At 37.8% G+C, this 19532-nt stretch overlaps 1 protein-coding gene across 5 annotated transcripts in view; it reads right to left on the bottom strand.

The window, feature by feature from the left end:
- LOC114649957 (NACHT, LRR and PYD domains-containing protein 12-like) overlaps positions 1–19532 on the bottom strand; it is a 42694-nt gene that overhangs the window by 13362 nt on the left and 9800 nt on the right. For 3 of the 5 annotated variants that reach the window (XM_028799353.2, XM_051926478.1, XM_051926476.1), the window contains exons 3-5: positions 19118–19276; positions 11692–13495; positions 4500–4589 (exon numbers count right to left, since the gene is read on the bottom strand). In XM_028799353.2, coding sequence (XP_028655186.1) covers positions 4500–4589; positions 11692–13495; positions 19118–19276 — 2053 coding nt within the window. The remainder of the gene's footprint in view (positions 1–4499; positions 4590–11691; positions 13496–19117; positions 19277–19532) is intronic. The other 2 variants (XM_028799355.2, XM_051926477.1) reach the window with 1 other exon arrangement.

Here is a 19532-nt window from a genome sequence, read left to right as displayed (position 1 = left end):
GAGAAGTAAATATCTATATTAAAATAATATTGATTAAATCCTGCCAAGTTTTGAAAAAATTTTGTACAGATCCTCTAACTGAAAATTTGATTTTTTTCCAATTTCAAATAATATAAAACATCAGTTTCCCACTGACTTATAAGAGGAGAATTAGGATTCTTCCAATTTAACAAAATAAGTCTGCGTGCCAAGAGTGTAGTGAATGCAATCACCGTTTGTTTGTCCTTCTCCAATTCAAGTCCATCTGGAAGGACACCAAACACAGCTGTTAGTGGGTTAGGAGGGATTGTGATACTAAGGCTGTCTGAGAGGCACTTAAAAATTTTTGTCCAAAATGATGTTAGTTTGGTGCAGGCCCAGAACATGTGACCCAGTGAGGCAGGAGCTTGGTTGCAGCGCTCGCAGGTTGGATCCTGGCCTGGAAACATTTTGGACAGTTTTAAGCGAGACAGATGAGCTCGATATATAATTTTTAGTTGAATAATTCTATGCTTTGCGCATATAGAACTCGAGTGAATTCTCTGCTTTGCTACCTTCCACTCCTTTTCTGATATATTGATTAAGAGATCTTCTTCCCAATGTCCTCTTGGATCTTTGAAAGGTAGGGACTCTAAGATTTTATATATTGCGGAAATAGTGTTTGTTTCCTCGGAATTGAGCAGTATTTTTTCCAGCATTGTGGAGGGTGCAAGGTGGGGGAAATCGGGCAATTTCTGTTTAACAAAATTTCTAATTTGAAGATAGTAAAAGAAATGTGTAGCTGGGAGGTTAAATTTTGAACGTAATTGTTCAAAAGATGTAAATATGTTGTCTATATAAAGATCTCTGAGCATTTTAATCCCAAAACTTTTCCAGGTATTAAAAACTGGATATACTTGCGAAGGTTGAAAGAGGTGGTTCCCTTGCAGAGGTGCCACTGATAAAAGATTTTCCATCTTAAAATGCTTCCTAATTTGGTTCCATATTCTGAGTGAGTAAAGCACGATTGGGTTATTAGTATATTTGCGATAACTTTCATTTATTGGAGAGCAGAGCAGGGAATATAAAGAAGTACTACAGGATTTTACTTCTATTGCAGACCAAGCCTGTGTATGTGCATTTATTTGTGTCCAGGTTTTTATGGCTTGTATGTTTGCTGCCCAGTAATAAAACTGAAAATTAGGTAAAGCCATGCCACCTTCTGCCTGAGGTCTTTGTAGGGTCGCTCTTCGGATACGTGGGTGTTTTGAGTTCCAAATGAATGAGGTTATTATTGAATCTAACTGTTTAAAAAACGATTTATTGATATATATTGAAATGTTTTGAAATAAAAAGAGAAGTTTGCACTGAATTTCTTTCATAGCTACAGTAAGCAGGAGTATAGGTCCTGAGATTGTTGTGTTTGCATCTTGTAAAGACTGAACACAGGGAAAGACTATATAAAATTGCCTGTTTTCAGTGCTCCCAGTATACCGAGTGTATGAAAAACTTAAAGAATAGTGTATGCTTGGTGTAATGACAAGGATAAGAATTGTAATGGTTTTTAGAAAATTTTGAAAAATGAATTGCTGACAGAGCCCAAATGGTAGGTACACTGGAAAAATAGTGTTGTCTCCGCCTTGTGAACAAATTCAGAACAGATTTATGATGGGTCTTAGATTTTTTTTGAACAGGTAAAGTAGGTTGTTGACAAATGCAAAGAATGCAATATAATTAATTCAGACCTCAAATTTGTCTTTTGTACTGTTAATCATTATGGCTGTTACCTTAAACTGTGTTCATCAAGAACACAAGGACACTTGTTAAGGGTAAATTTCACACAAACATTAGGAAGTTTTTCTTTACACAGAGAACAATTGGAGTAAGCTACCAAGTAGTGTGGTGGACAGTGGGACTTTCAAAACTAGATGTGGTGTTATTTTGGAAGAATTAAGTGAATAGGAGTAGAAACATTTGTTGGGCTGAATGGCCTGTTTTTGTCTAAATTGTTCTGATGTTCTAATGATTAATCCTGAAACTATAAACAATTAATGTGAAAACTGGCTGCAAGCTAGGTACTGGAAAGAAAAAAGATAAGGGGTAAAGTCATCCTCTGTAGCACATCAGTGACCTCCATTAGCCCCTATGAGTTTTAAAAATTTATATAAATGATACAGAATCAGAAGGCAAAATTTAGCATGGCATCTAAAGAGGAGGAATAACAAATAGTGAGGACACAGTATATACAGTATGGTTAAGAAAGGATAATTAAACTTCAGTAAAGAAATTCAGTGTAAACCGGTGGAAAGTGATAGTTGTCAACAACAGTACCAGCATAATGTATGTTATCCTGCTAAAATACAGCTCAGAGTTATTAGATACTGAAGTGACTTTATTAACTAATAGAAAAGGCCAGATTGCATGAACAACATTTTCCTCTCAAGTGTTTTTACATGTTGTAGCCTAAAGATCAACATTTTCATTATAGCAGTTCTAAATCTGAGATATTTGTTATAGAGTGCCATGCTTATAAAAAAAAAAAAAAAACACCTTGTTCAAACTGCTTCTAGATCCACATTGTTTTTCTAAACATACCACATGCATTTCAGAACAGGTAATCAACCTGAAGCTAAGCATGTTTGGGCCGGCCAGTAATTGAATGGGTGGCCATTTAGGAAAAGCTTGGGTTGCTGCTTGAAGAAGTGTTGGAAAGGCCAACGGGATGCTTACATTGTTGCATATGAGTGGATCCCATTATCCAAGTGCAGTGACAGGAACGCTGCACTGTAAAAATGGTGCCATCCTTCTGATGATATGTAAACCTGAGGTTGTGACTCTTGGTTCTCATTAAAGATTCCTGGAGACTTTTTGTAAAGAGTAGTTAATGTGTATTTTGCTGTCCAGGTTAAATTGTTCCCCATGGCCTAGTAATTCCAGCCCCCTAATCACCCCCTGTTTCTAATTTAGTTATCTCTCTCTCACCCCTTAACACCTAAGGTGCAGTGAGTGTACTGGCACAAAATAACTGCCATCACATCATCTAGGTGGATACTGTAGATTGGTGGTGGTTGAAGTGGCTCCCCGCTATTGGTGCAAAGTGCTTTGAGTAGTGAGAAAAGCACTATATAAATGTAAAGTATGATTATTAAACAATGTGTAAACATTTCCATCAAACTTTCTTTTTATAACATTCTCAATCTGCCTAATCTAGTTCAGACCAGTGGAGAGCCATTGACATCAGACACTAGGCAAAAACCAGCCTGGAAAAGATGCCAGTTTATTATGGGACCCACTCACTTATTTTTGAACTTCCAACTAACTCAACATGCATGCATTTGGGATATAGTAGAAAAACCTAAACAAATGTCCACACACAGATGGGAATAACATGTCATTTCACATACATAGTGACTTGGCACAGGATTTGAACTCCAGACATCCTGTAAAGTATCTTTAAATATGTTTTTGCCTGAGCTTTTGATGCAAAGCTCAGGGTGAAGGCATTGACTACTGCTTTTGCACTTTTCCCTTTGTGTAGGGAATTCAAACATCTAAAAGCCAAACGATAACACAGATAGCTTCACTTTACATTGGAAAATCTCAGAACAGAATTATATGTGAAATTATACATTGTGATTTATGAAGTGCAGATTCTAGTATTAACATGCTGTGGTACCCATCAATGATAGTAATCAACATAGAATTTAGCATTAATGTTTGCAGTGCACCATGTAATACATATGTCCGTTTATATGCCATTTGGTATGGTATGTGTAAAAGCAGTCTTAATGTTTGTTTTACCATATAACTAAATTATTATTATTATTATTATTATTATAATCAGTTAGAATGACAAATGCAGTGCATTTTATTACTAATTGTTTGTGATGCGCCATCTTGACAGAGACCGTGCAACTGAAGAAGTGCACAGACGCACAGAGACTTATCCTTTTATTAAGGTGGATTAATATAAAATAGATCTGCTTATGTTTTCATTCCACTATTTCAAATGGATTTTGATTTCAGCACAAGTGGATTTTATTTAATGTGATCATTGGCTTGATGCATCTTTTCCCAATCAACAATCTTTGCATTATCAAAACAAAACATTTTATTTTGAGAGAGACGCAAGACAGTGTGGCAAAATCATTTCAACTCTGTTACATTAGCCTCCTATCGTCTTGTGCCTCTTTTGAATTTGTGATGATGGATTTTAGTCTTTATAATTGTTTTTTTTTTTTTTTTTGCTATTTTTTCTACATGGAGAGGTTGTATATAGATACCATAGACTAAGAAAATGTAATTCATTATTATTAGTGTAATTCATGAATTTAATTTAGCCCTTTTATTTTATGAGAGCGTAATAGAGTCCATGATTACCATGAGTTTTTTCTGAAATATACCTTTGCTCATGGCACAATAACTACCTGCTTCAATAATTCAACAGTATTATAACTTCATTAATTAAAAATAATGCAAGACAAGGATCAAGATTCAGTTATTCATTTGTATCACTTTTTAAATAATATTTCTAAAATTACCTTATTTCTTTAACTTGACTTTTGTAAGAGCTCAGAATATACTTCACACAATTGCCTGTTTCTTCATTTAGGGTGCTTTTTTCAAACCTGCTAAAACATGGACAGTTTAGTCTTGCTAAAACATGGAGGGTTTAGTCTTAAACAATATTAAATCATTCATTCTAGTACATCATTTTATTTTGTATCAGTTTTTTCTCTATTCCCATATAGCTTTGGGAAATCTGATCTGAGCACTTTGTGCTGTTTCTTCTGTGGGGAAAAAAAAGCAAGCATACAAAACATTCTGCAAATAGGGTCAGAAATACTTAATGCACATTGGCAAAACATAATTTCTTACATATTGCTTTTTATTTTAATATCATTTATTATAATAATAATAAAGAAACCAAATACATAATAGAAAGAATTGTACATTTTTAAATGACTCTCTCCGATGTAATCAAGTTAAAAAAAATTGGTACAGTATACCAAGATTAAGTAGCAGGTTTTTTTTTTTTTTTTTTTGTTTTTTTTTCAAATAAACTAAAACCGTTGGAAACGTATTGTAAAACATAATGCATATTGATTGAAAACAGACATTTATGCAACCTAGCTTATAGCAATAATAGGATACATGTAGTGTACTATATAACTCCTGTAAATCAAGCTGTTAAATGGAAAAAATATCTAAACAGTGAAAAAACTAAACCCATGTCAACCTGCTTATGCAGTTTTCTTCTGAACAGTTATTTTGACCTGTAATACTTATGCATAAATATAGTATATTCTTTAAATTACACCATTTTAAAATAACTGCACACTTATAAATATTTTATTTGATTATGGTTAATTTTTATTGGAAAAGTTTTATTCAAATGAAAATTTGATATCTAAAACGACCAGAAATGTATTCAGCTTCTTAATTATACTCCTTATGTTTGTGTATTTTTGCTGCTCACACAAGTATAATTCCAAGAATCCATACATCTTAAGCAAATGTTTAGAAATATAATCTACTATATAATAAAACACTAAGGTCTGTGTGTGTGTGTGTGTCCAGTTCTTTGGAGCAATCTGATTGCTCAGTTTGTCTTTGGTAACATGATTGAAAGAGGAAGTGCGGGTAATGAGATGCCGTAGCAGAAGAAATGGCATAGCAGGCATGCTGTAAGAGTCTCCATCAATGGCCCAAAGTATAACACTGGACACAAGGTGAAAAAACTGCCTCTAATATAATGACTGAGTCGGAGAAGCAGGTGATACAGAATCATACTCGAGAGAAGGAACATCAGTTAAGGGAGGCTCAGACACACGCAGATTCTGAGGAAAGGTACATATTTTTAAATTATTCTATTACTTGTCTTCAACTGGTAGCATGGCTAGTCTCATAGTAAATTGTTACATGGTGTTCCAAGTTCTTATTTTGTAATTCATAATCTAGGATATGGTGGGTTGGATAATGGATAGATATAATTACAGGGTCACGGGGGGTCTGCTGGATCCAATCCCAGCCAACACAGGGCGCAAGGCAGGAAACAAACCCCAGGCAGGGCGCCAGCCCACTGCAGGGCACACACTAGGGACAATTTAGAATCGCCAATGCACCTAACCTAACCTGTATGTCTTTGGACTGTGGGAGGAAACCGGAGTCCCACGGGGGGGGGTTTGCGAGCCTGGGTCTCCTAACTGCTAGGCAGCAGCACTACCACTGCGCCACCCATTTATTTATTTATATTTTTAATATTTATTATATACAGTACTGTGCAAAAGTTTTAGGCAGGTGTGAAAAAATGCTGTAAACAAAGAATGCTTTCAAAAATGGAAGTGTTAATCATTTATTTTCATCAATCAATAAAATGCAGTGAATGAACAAAAGAGAAATCTAAATCAAATCAATATTTGGTGTGACCACCCTTTGCCTTCAAAACAGCATCAATTCTTCTAGGTACACTTAAACACAGTTTTTGAAGGAACTCGGCTGGTAGGTTGTTCCAAACATCTTGGAGAACTAACCACAGATCTTCTGTGGATGTGGGCTTCCTCACATCCTTCTGTTTCTTCATGTAATCCCAGACACACTCGATGTTGAGATCAGGGCTCTGTGGGGGCCATAACATCACTTCCAGGACTTCTTGTTCTTCTTTACGCTGAAGATAGTTCTTAATGACTTTGGCTGTATGTTTGGGGTCATTGTCCTGCTGCAGAATAAATTTGGGGCCAATCATACACCTCCCTGATGGTATTGCATGATGAGTATCTGCCTGTATTTCTCAGCATTGAGAACACCATTAATCCTGACCAAATCTCCAACTCCATTTGCAGAAATGCAACCCCAAACGTTCAAGGAACCTCCACCATGCTTAACTGTTGCCTGCAGACACTCTCATTATTGTACCGCTCTCCAGCCCTTCGACGAACAAACGGTCTTCTGCTACAGCCAAATATTTCAAATTTTGACTCCTCAGTCCAGAGCACCTGCTGCCATTTTTCTGCACCCCAGTTCCTATGTTTTCATGCATACTTGAGTCGCTTGGCCTTGTTTCCACGTCGGAGGTATTGGTTTTTGGCTGCAACTCTTCCATGAAGACCACTTCTGGCCAGACTTCTCCGGACAGTAGATGGGTGTACCTGGGTCCCACTGGTTTCTGCCAGTTCTGAGCTGATTGCACTGCTGCACATCTTCCGATTTTGAAGGGTAATAAGCTTGATGTGTCTCATCTGCTGCACTAAGTTTCCTTGGCTGACCACTATGTCTACGATCCTCGATGTTGCCCGTTTCTTTGTGCTTCTTCAAAAGAGATTGACCAGCACATCTTGAAACCCCAGTCTGCTTTGATATCTTTGTCTGGGAGAGACCTTGCTCATGCAGTGTAACTACCTTGTGTCTTGTTGCTGTGCTCAATCTTTCCATGACATGAAACTGTCTTCCATAACCTCACCTTGGTAGCAGAGTTTGGCTGTTCCTCACCCAGTTTTAAGCCTCCTACACAACTGTTTCTGTTTCAGTTAATGACTGTGTTTCAACCTACGTGTGACATTGATGATCATTAGTACCTGTTTGGTATACAGGTGACTATAATCCTACAAAATCCCTGACTTTGTGCAAGTGTACCTGTAAGAATTGATGCTGGTTTGAAGGCAAAAGGTAGTAACACAAAATATTGATTTTGATTTAGATTTTTCTTTTGTTCGCTCACTTTGCATTTTGTAAATTGATAACAATAAACTATCATCCACATTACTAACCGAGAATGCTAAACCGGATGGACGCAGGGACATCCGGCCATGGGCCGTAGCCGCAAAAACACGTACTGCGCAGGCGCCCCAAGAAATGAGGCGCCGCGACCACAGAAAAAAGGAGTGAGCACAGAAAAAGAGTCAAACGCAGGCGACGCACACAGCGCCGCACGAAAGCCATTGCACACGAAACTAGCACACAAAAAAAAAAGAAGCCGCTCGCGCCCCACAAATCCCACACCCACCTCCAAGCGCTACCCCCCCCCCCCCCCCCCCCCCCCCAAGCAGCGGACGGGACACACACAAAGAGGAGGATTCAACAAGCCCCTGGCACACAAAGAAAGAAGACGCTCGTGCCCCACCAATCCCACCACCCCCTCCAAGCAACATCCCCCCAGACGCCGGCAAAGCACACAGCGCCGCACGAATCCCATTGCACACGAAACGGGACGCACACAAAGAGGAGGATTCAACAAGCTCCTACCACACCAAAAAAAAGAAGCCGTGACCGCCACACCAAGCCCATTAGAGACGAAATGGGACAGACTACGGACATGGCACACGAAACGTTCACAACAAGGACGATTCAGACCCACAAACACACTAACATCAATAAGAAGTGACACCCAAAGCCCCATTTCTAAAGGAGCCGTCCGCAGACACCTGCTAAACGATTGCGCCACTTAGCTGACAACGCGTTCAATAATGAGTCCACTATTGAGGAAAATTCATTGGGATTAATGAATGTCATTTGCAATCATTGTCATTCACTTAACTTCCCTGAAGAAACAACTGGCAATACAAGTAATGAATTTACACGTTGTTGTCAAAAGGGTCAGATTAGACTGCCTCCTTTACATTCATATCCTGAATATCTACAGAAGCTTCTAACTAACGATGTACCTGAAAGTAAAAACTTTATGAACTGCATTAGATCCTACAATAGTTCATTTGCTTTTGCATCTACCGGAGTAAATATCAGGCCACCAAAAGGCAATGGCCCATACTGCTTTCGCATATGTGGACAAATATTGCATCGTATTGGAACAGTGCACCCTGAAACAAATCAACAACGCAGATATGCACAAATCTACACACAAAGCCCCATTTCTAAATGAACCGTCCGTATTAAACATACGTCATCTCAACACGTTCACACTATGCAACATAGGTGGATCTCATTACAATAAGGCACTATTAACCGTTCAACCGCAGAAAAGGCTCCATATTAACAGTGAGTGCGATCCTCCTTATTACTTATCCATATTTTATCACGCTCAAGAACAAACAAATCATAAATTCACGATCACGGGTACAAAACGATACGGCTCGGATAACGGGACCAAACACAATTCACACTATGCAGCATAGGTGGATCTCATTACAATGAGGCACTATTAACCGTTCAACCGCAGAAAAGGCTCCATATTAACAGTGAGTGCCCGTCCGTATTAAACACACGTCATCTCAACACCTTCACACTATGCAGCATAGGTGGATCTCCTTACACTGAAGCACTATTAACCGTTCAACTGCAGAAAAGGCTCCATATTAACAGTGAGTGCGATCCTCCTTATTACTTATCCATATTTCTCACGATGAAGAACAAACAAGTCATAAATACACGATCACAGGTACAAAACGATACGGCTCGGATAACGGGACCGAACACACGAACCCGCATGAAAAAACAAAATACACGGCGGCGCTTACAACGCGCTTCTGAACCTCCGGAAGAAAAAATGTCTCGGCTCCAAAAACGCAAAGCTCAACTAACACATTATCAGAAACGAGTGCATATGGACAGACACACTGAACGTACACGCATACAGCGCACGTCTCAAAGTGCTGCATCGAAACAGGCACGGATTCAAAACGAAACCCCTCCCGCCTCAGACATACAGAAATGGCAGCGAAGGGACAAAATAAATAAAGGTGGCTGACAACGCGTTCAATAATGAGTCCACTATTGAGGAAAATTCATTCGGATTAATGAATGTCATTTGCAATCATTGTCATTCACTTAACTTCCCTGAAGAAACAACTGGCAATACAAGTAATGAATTTACACGTCGTTATCAAAACGGTCAAATTAGACTGCCTCCTTTACATTCATATCCTGAATATCTACAGAAGCTTCTAACTAACGATGTACCTGAAAGTGAAATCTTTATGAACTGCATTAGATCCTACAAATCGATATCCACTATGAACATTAACAGTGGCACTGCACATGGCATCCGTCTTGCAAAACTGTTAATTATTGATGAATGTACAATGGCATCCACTCACTTACTCAACACCATTCATAAACTTCTACAAACGTTTATGAATAATAATCTTCCGTTTGGAGGAAAGGTACTTTTATTACGAGGAGATTTTAGACCGTGATTAGCTATTGTTCCACATTCCATGCGCTCAGCTATTGTTCAGTGCACCTTAAAATACGCAGACAATTGCCATTGCTTTCAAAAGATAGTTAGTACAAAACATGCGATGTCCACATCCAGATCATAACAAGTTATTACAACTGGGAGATGGTACACTCACCAATACAGATAGACTTCTCCCAGATATTATTACAATTCCTCAAGCCTTTATCTGCGCCGACTTAGTTACAGACAGATTTGGAACAGCAATCTCATTAGACCAAATGCCCCTTTTAACACAACGCACTATATTATGTCCAAAAAATATTAATGTGGAAAACATAAATACCCAAGTCATTCCATTACTTCCTGGAGAGACACAACTCTTTCTAAGCTCTGACAAACTTGACTCTGATCACGACAATAACCATCTTCATTGACCTTACAAGTTCTGACCTGGAATTACCTTTTACACTTAAACGGCGTGTGCAAAGAAATTTTCCAATAAACCTTTACACTGTGCCACACACTTTATTGTTTGCTTTCTATTTGCATCATCTACACCTTCACACTATTCTATATCTCATTCATACATCACGCTCTTTCTCATTCCCAACACCAGGGGTTGGCGAGCGAAGCGAGCAGGGGGCGGAGCCCCCTAGTTATTTATATTTCTGAAAGCATTCTTTGCTTACAGCATTTTCTCACACCTTCCTAAAACTTTTGCACAGTACTGTATATATAGATGTGTGTATGTGTATGATATATATATATAATATTTGGTTAATTAAGTAACCTAACATTGCTATATTCTTTTGTGCCAACGCAAGGCATGTCATATTTTTTATAATGCAATCATATTGAGTGAGGCTCTCAGGGTCACTTGCTGAGTCATGGACAGGACAAATCTGTTAGCCTAATGTTTAAGTTCCACTGTATTAACATTAAGGCCATATTGCCTAGTGTGGTGTTGTTCTGTTTCAGCCAGGGTTCCAAAGGCTGGGGTTGAGATGCCTAATTTTTGTCTATTTTTGTTAATTTTTCTGTTAGCAGTGTGGATTATTGCTTACTCTATAACTGTATATTCCCGGTGTTTTGTGAGTGGCTTCCCAAGAGGTGGGGCCACCTGTACATCACTGCAGGGGATTGCCCCGAGCTCTGTTAAGGTTAAGGAAAACCCAAAATCCCTTGCAGATTAATGAACTTGATGGGAGTTAGGTCTCCTTTTTGATTACTCTGATTTTCTGTCTTTTTGTGACCCTTTTACTGTATTTTTTGACTTTGCCTCTGGGAATGTATATTGGGATTGGGATTGCTTGAGATTGCCTATTCTAAAGACATTGATTCTCTCTTTTCTGTGCTCTTGGAAGCTTTTTGTTAAACAGAGCCTTTTTTAAAAAATCAAAATTTTTCTTTACAAAGATTATTTGTTGCATTTTGTGTGACTAGACAGGTTTTGACGGTTTTAATGCCTCTAGTGTGCATATAGGGTATTTTCAGGACCCTAGTTAATGAGAAGTGTGTGGTAGTTGTGACGGAAACGTGATTGCCTGTTATGCAGAGAATAGATAATATTATTATGATATTTAGTCATATGCTTAACTTACCATAATTTTCTGTGAAGCTTAGCAACTGGAGAAAGTCTTTTAACACCATCGGGTGCAGCGATGTATTGATTAAGTACGAACTTTTCCAGACTACCTCCGGATGTCTGTAGAACAAAAGCAAGAGCTGAATACTCGGCCAAGGATAGTGTGCCAAAGGACAAAGCACCAGTAGCCATGGAATTCTTGATCTCGTCTGCTAGAGAGTTAGCCTTCAGTTCACTCAGACAATGCAGCAGGTTTAGACATCTCTCAGGAGAAACATTTTTCTTCAGGAGTTTTCCAATGTAGTCTGCCATCAAAGAAGCAACTTCAGAGTTGTCTTCTGGGGTTTCTAAAAGCCCTTGCACCAGATCATGATTGCTTTCTCTTCCAAGGCCACAGAGAAAGCGAAGGAAAAAATCAAGATGGCCATTAGGACTTTTGATTGCCTCCTGACAGAACTCTTTAAAAGCTACAAATAAACTTGGGTAATTAGAATTACCGAAACAATAATTTGGCTGGAGAGCCAATGTAATGGCCTGCTTGGGACTAGAACAAGAGATAATGACAAATAAGGCAGCCAAATATTCTTGAATAGTTAAGTGAACAAATGCATAGGCTTTTTTACAGAAAGGGCCATAGTCTTCAACCACGAACTCTCTGATCAGTCCTTCACAAATTTCTGGGATGTTTAAGTGGTAGTTATTCAAGTCCTGTTCAAAAAATACCAACTTATTAGACTTTAAGCCATAGTATGCCATCCTGGCCAGATTTCTGATGACTGCCTTGTTGACTCGTAGCAAAGCATTTGCATCATTCATTGAACGTCTTTTCCCATTACTACGATGATGCTGGTAGGCCACAGCGACTAAGAGAAAGTTTGTGTAAATTTCAGTTAGGCTTTGGGGCATATATTTTTCCTGCATAAGCAATGGTGAATGCTCAAAAATGGTGGCCAGAAGCCAGCAGAAAGCAGGAATATAACACATGGCATAAAGTGCTGTATATTTTTTCAGATGGGAAATAACTTGAAGCCCATTTTTCCCAAGTCTTTTACAGAAATACGTTTCTTTGTGACAGTCTAGAAACCCTTGGATTTCAGTGACAATATCCACATGAGACAGCGGAATACAGTTTACAGCCACTGGCCTACTGGTTATCCATATGGAAGCAGCTGGCAGGAGATTTCCTCGAACAAGATTTATAATGTGACTAGTGGGTGTTATTGGTTCTGAAACTGATCTGCATTCGGAGCAAGAGGAGAAATTCAACATCAGCTGACATTCATCTAGCCCATCAAAAATTAAGAGAAGCTTGGGTGAAGAAGATAAAAGCTTTTCAAAATTCAGGTGGGGGTAATAGTGGTTAAGCAGATCTATCAAGGTGTATTTCTGACCATCTGGTAACAAGCTGAGCTCCCGGAATGGAAGAGGAAATACAAAGTCGTACTGAGATAAGCAGTTGCCTGTGGCCCAGTTGTAAAGTAACCACTGGATGCATGCGGTTTTCCCGATTCCTGCAATTCCTTTGGTAACAATTACCCGTGGAGCATAGCTCTCCTGAGGAAAAGTCTGGAAAATGCCTGTGAGCTGAACTGTCTTACATTTATACACCTCATCCCATTGTCGAGCTGCTGACTCTGCCTCTATCATGTCATGTTCATGTACAGCTGGCCCCATTTCTCCTTTTGTCATCCATGGTTCTGTAAAGTGAGTACTGGTAGAAGGCTTAATAGCCTCAGGGTGAGATCCATAGTCATGCAAATGAGAACATGATTTCAGTAGCATTTTTTGATGAAGAGACTTCAGCTGGTAAATGGATTCCTCTAAGGGAAAAAAAAAGACAAAAACGGATAAATAGCAGTGTTTTCTGCACTCGCATATATCATTATAACATTGCAAGGATCTGGGACTGCAGTGGCAACATTAGGTGCAACCCATGAGTCAAGAGTCACTGGCCTCACCAGATCAATTCAAAATTGCCAAATGCACTATTAAAGATTAGTGGCTGGAGATGTGGGAGAAAGTCCTGAAGAGACCAAGAGGGAACAGGGAGAAGAGAATCAAACAATGACCAATGAATGCATTGATCCAGAAAGTAATCAATATTCACAGATAATAAATGGAATAACAGTGATTTAGAATGGCTAACTAGGAATCTGAAAAAAATTACATAAGCAGGAGTCAATATGATTGGTTGAAATTTGCATACATAGAACAAACCAAAACTCAGAGTCAAGAACTTGTAGAGTCAAAAGCCTGAAATTCTTTATTTGAATTAAACATTTATTTTAGGAAATGGGAAGAGTCTCTTTTTTCTCTATTGGTCTTAAAGATCAAATTCTAATGGAGGCCATGTGTTCTTAAATAACCTTGCATCTGACTACAGTAAAAATTGACTCATATGTACTGGCAACCCTGCAAAGGAAAGCACCCCTAGAATGCACTAACAACATTATTAATTACACAATGAAAAGAACATAGATTACCGGTAATACAGTATAAATTAAATCCACAGAAACAAGCAAGGAGCAGATATTAAAAACACATGAAAATAAACAGCTGTAAATCCTGACTCAAGTGCAAGTCTGCTTGGGGGGGCCCTGGCTAGCAAAAGTTATAGAGCATTTTTCAGACTAGTTAGCACTACCTGTGTGTTTCTTTTTTAATTATCTCCATCTTCACTAATCAGGTTAGTTTGTTTTTTCTTTTTCTTTAGTCATGTACAGTATTGATTTATTTTTGCACCTACCAAATCCTTTAAGCAATCTTCAGTTTTTTCTTTTTTGAACTGGTATATTTTTTGTACATTTTTTATTATGACTCATTGGCTTGTGCGTTATTGTTTAGTGATTTTTGTAAGGTATGCATTTTGTTCTAAAATTTTTGCAATAAAAATCTGAAACTGATCAGCAAATGCAGCAAATCGAATAACACACAATTTAAATTGACAAACATGGGACAAGATTTTGTTCTTTCTCTTTCTAATTGTTACTTCTAATCTTGCATATAATCTAAAATAGTTGTCACAAATCTTCACAAAGATATGGAAGCTATTTTGGGTACAATTTAAACAACTGACAATTTTTAACTGAAAGCTAGATAAATAGCTAAATAAATGACACTTTGTTACGGGAGACAAACTGGTTAGCTGAACCATCTTGCGTTTTGATCTGGCTCAGTCTTTGTAACTTTATATCTTTTTTCCTATTGTTGACACATTTGTTCATTCATTTAAGTCAGATATATCTAATATATCAACTGCATATTATAACTAGGGCTGCGGTGGGTTGGCACCCTGCCCAGGATGGGTTCCCTGCCTTGTGCCCTGTGTTGGCTGGTATTGGCTCCGGCAGACCCCCGTGACCCTGTGTTTGGATTCAGCGGGTTGGAAAATGGATGGATGGATGGATTATAACTAGGGCTGGGATGTGTAAGGCATCAAAGCTCATGTCAGTTTCATGAAGCATACTACGTTGAGATGGTGGGTGAAAGCTTGTTGTAATGGAACAACGCTACAAGACCGATTAATGTCTAAAGCTTTCTGACTGTTTTGAAGTTTTTTTTACTAACCCAAATGCTGTGAAAGGAGATGTTAACTACCCATCTTATTTCATATAAAGACAATATTAAATATGGAGGCCCAAAGTAGAAAAAAAAGCAAATAAATGTTGTGGAGCCATCTCAAACTGTTATCTGACAATAAGGTAAATACTAAACAATGGAATTCTGTTGTGGAACTTATAATGTGTCATTAATAAAGTAGGCTACTGCAGGCTCATTCCCAAACCCTTTTATATGTGCCCTGTTCCACAAGCACACTCCCTAAACATCCTTAAGATTCTCTTTGACCCTTAGTACTTTTATTCCCCAAACATTGTTTGTAAAATATTAATCTTTCAATGGTTTTAAAAAAAAAAAAAAAAAAATCCTCTGATATAAAAAAGTTGTTCAATAATTACAAATCAATGATGGCTTATAATTTATTGATAATGGTTGATACTACTGTATGTCATCTTTAGGACAAGAAATTTAAGCCATCGTCATACATATTAACATACATTCAGTGCAGTATGTTAATGACAACATTGTTATCGTAAGATAAAAATGAGGACACGCAGCCTTCTTAGCCCTTTAGTGCACTTGACGGATTGACAGTCAGTAATCAACAAGGGCGTGTTGTATGTACGCCGTCCGCGGTCTCGCTCACGGCCACTATGCCCTCTACAAACCACCAGATGTCGCTCTTCTCAAAGGTCTGAAACTGTTGGTTTTTTTTTTGTTTTTTTTTTTAAGACACAGTCGTGACAAAGCCTGAAAAGCTTAACGGGGCTCTGTCCGCCCATCACTATCAATCTATACAATTTATGTAATCACAGGTGAGGTTGTAAAAACCTATTTCTTCCAGGATTTGTCCAGAGTTTCCGAGGGGGTGGATTTGAGAGAGGCACAACAAACTAAAAATTTTCTACTTCCGACTTCAGCAAAGAAGATGCAAATTAAACCGGGGAGCCATGGCAACCAAGCCCCACCTTCCCGTTTGCGGCTCATTACTGTAACAAGGTTTCTTAAGATGGATGGAATCCTTTTTAGGAACAAAAAGAACTGGATGGAGGCAGATTTCTGTTTCAAAATAAAAAAATGCTGTATTCTCTGCAGCTGCAAAATAAAAACGTCCTTGCTTCCTCTCACATATCCTCCCAGATCTTGAATGCTTAACTTTATAAACACTACTTTCTAACAAATTACAATATAAGTGACATCATAATTTTACACTACCGCTGCTGCCTATTATTCAGAGAGAACCGAACACTCGGACCAGCGGGGAATCCGGCCCCACTCGTGTCAGTGGGAGACTGAGAAACTTTATGAATTAAAAATCTGCAGGAGGGTTTTATTCATTTACATTTTATGCAATAAAACGGGTACCCCAACTCTCCTTTACGTTACGTTATGACATCAAACGCGTTGAGTCTGTTTTGTTTTACGTCCACCTACTAACCACTAAAAATGTAGATTATTAGCCGGATCAATTTAATAACGATTGAATACAAATGTTTAACATAGCTTAATTTTAAAGTTAGTAGCAAACATGCTGAAGCTACCGCTTCTCTACTTCGGGTTCAATTCTTAGTCCAGTCACTATGTGTATTGAGAGTAACCATCGGTGCAAAGTTAACAGGCAAAATATCCGCATCCCTGATAATAGTGGGTGTGGGTGTGTACTACATGTGTGTGTCCTGTGATGGACTGGTTTGTTGTCCAGACGTTTTCAAGCTTTGTGCCCAGTGCTTTCTTTTGGCCATTTAATTGATAAAGCAGGTTTGCAAAATGGTGGAACGAATGGATTAACTTTTACTGTAAAGCTTAAGAAAAATGACACTTTTATTTTTAATTCATGTTTGATGCACTGAAAACTGGAAAATATAATAATATATTCCTTCCATCCATTCTCTGAACTATCTTCATCACCGAGAAGATGGAGCCTGTGTATGGGTGCAAGGTAGCAAAATTTTAGCACACCTCATCAGTTTTAGCATCATTACATTGGTTACCTGTGTCACTCATAATTGACTTTAAAATAGTACTAATGGTTTACTAAGCCTTAAGTATTTTTTTCTCCATCTTATATTTTGGAAATCCTGTCCTCCTACACACCCAGATGCCCCAAGAAATCTCTAAAAAAGCAAAATGGGTTATGTTTTCAAAGTTGTTGGTGGAATCAGAAGACCTCTGGACAAACAAAATAAAAATGGAGCTTTTTTGTGTTATGCATTAAGGTATGCTGGGCAAAAACAAACGCAACATATCACCATAAGAGCATCATTCTAAATGTCCAAAGATGGGGGTGAGTTGATTATTTGGGTTGTGTTGCTGCCACTGGACCTGGACATCGCATAATCATGGAAGTGAACATTATGTCATCTTTATAATTTAGTTGTCGGTTAGACAGCCTCACAATTTCCTCTAAAGTGTAGGCAACAATCATAAATAGAATTTTTTTGTTCCCCAAAGAATAGATTTATCTCATTTTAGATTTAATAGAAATTTGATGATTATGTCTTGATATTTACATTTAAAATGACAGATAGTGAAAAAGGATTTATTAAACCTTCACACAACTGTAAATAATAAACCCAAATAAATAAAGTTTATAATGTACTGAAATTTTTCTTTTTCCAGTTTTGCTTTTGTATCGAACTCTTTTTTTTTTTTTTTTTTTTTTTTTTTTTATATATATATATATATATATAAATTGTATTTTTATTTATTATTATTTTCAATAACTAGAACTAAATATTTAACACCTTTCCCATGCTAAAACATATGCAAACATCTCTATCTTTACAGCTTTTAACTTACATTTTTGTCAGTGGTCATTTCTTTCCATTCAGTGGATATATAGATTATTATATTTGTAAAAGAAGCAGGCTTTACTTGTTCTTTATTTGAGAAAATCCCAAGCCTTTTTATTTAAAAAAAAAATAAATAAATACAGGATGATTCAAACAATGAGTGAATTCCAGCCCAGCGCTTGCATGGGAGAGGATGTAGGAATAGCTTGGACTGCTGCTGGAAAAGGTTTAGTTAAAGCCATTCAGGGCATTAACCCTGTGATCTGTGTGTACATTTCAATACCCCAGTGCAGTGACGAGGACACTGTGCTACAAAAATGGTGCTGTCCTTCAGATGAGATGTAAAGCCGAAGTCCTGACTCTGTTTGGTCATAAAAGATCACTGGGCATCTTTCAAAAACAGTAGGGTGTACCTCAATGCCCTGACTAAACTCCCCATCATAGACTCGTCCATTCTGTCCCCCTAATCATCTCCTATCCCTAACTGTCTGATTAGCTATACGGGGGTTAAGGGGATAGAGAGATAATGTGTGTGTGGTGAATGTTCTGGTGCAAAAATGACTGCCATTGCATCATTCAGGTGGTTGCTCCACATTGGTGGTGGTTGAAGTGGTTCCCCACTGTTAATTGAAAGCACTTTGAGTAGGTTAGAAAGCACTATGTCATTAATTTATGAATTCTTGTGATTATTATTATGAGATAATAATACAAACTTTACTGGGGCTCTTTAGTTAAAATGGCAGTATTACAATTTGATCCTTTTAATTTCAAAACATGTAACGCGTCTGGAAAAAGGAGATTGTGTTAACAAGCTTACAAGATGTGTCTTGAAAAATAGTGATCAATAAAAGATGATGACATCAAAGTTTGCCTTGGTGAGTAAAACAAAGAGGAGGGTTATACAAGTAAAAGCAGTACCCTGTGAACAGGCAATCTGCCTGGAGTTTGATAAGGTTTTACTTCATCTTCCACATATTGCAAAGCTCTGCTTCCATCAGTGATCAGCACATTATTGAAATTATGAAAATAATCTGAACCACTAATTCCTGCTTATGTTTAAACTGCAATGAAAAGGTAATTAAAATTCAAAACCTCTTTGTAAAGTCACATCCGTCTGGGATACATTAATGGTGACTGGGATTTGGATGGTATTGCCAGATCCCACAATTACTGGGAGAACTTGGTTGGACGCAGATTCCGCATTGGCTGAGACCTGAACTGGAGCAGTCAGGCTTCTCATTCTGTGCTCTCCTGGTTAAAGTAAAAAATAAAAAAAAGATTATAACAATGCAAAAATGATTAAAAGTAAGAAATTCTGTCTTACCTCCACACCTCAAGCCAGAAACAGATTAATTTCTTTAACAAACACATTTATAAAATGGGAACAAATAAGGGTAACAGAAGACTGAGGACAAAGGCAGATGCAGCAATTAACACACATAAAAATTCTGTATGGGCTGCCATGAATAGAAAATGAGTGGGTAAATTTTAGTTTAGGTAATGAAAA

Source organism: Erpetoichthys calabaricus, chromosome 4 (genome assembly GCF_900747795.2).
Source record: "Erpetoichthys calabaricus chromosome 4, fErpCal1.3, whole genome shotgun sequence".
In the NCBI taxonomy this organism is placed as follows: Eukaryota; Metazoa; Chordata; class Cladistia; order Polypteriformes; family Polypteridae; genus Erpetoichthys; species Erpetoichthys calabaricus.
This window is presented reverse-complemented; position numbering and strand designations above follow the sequence as displayed.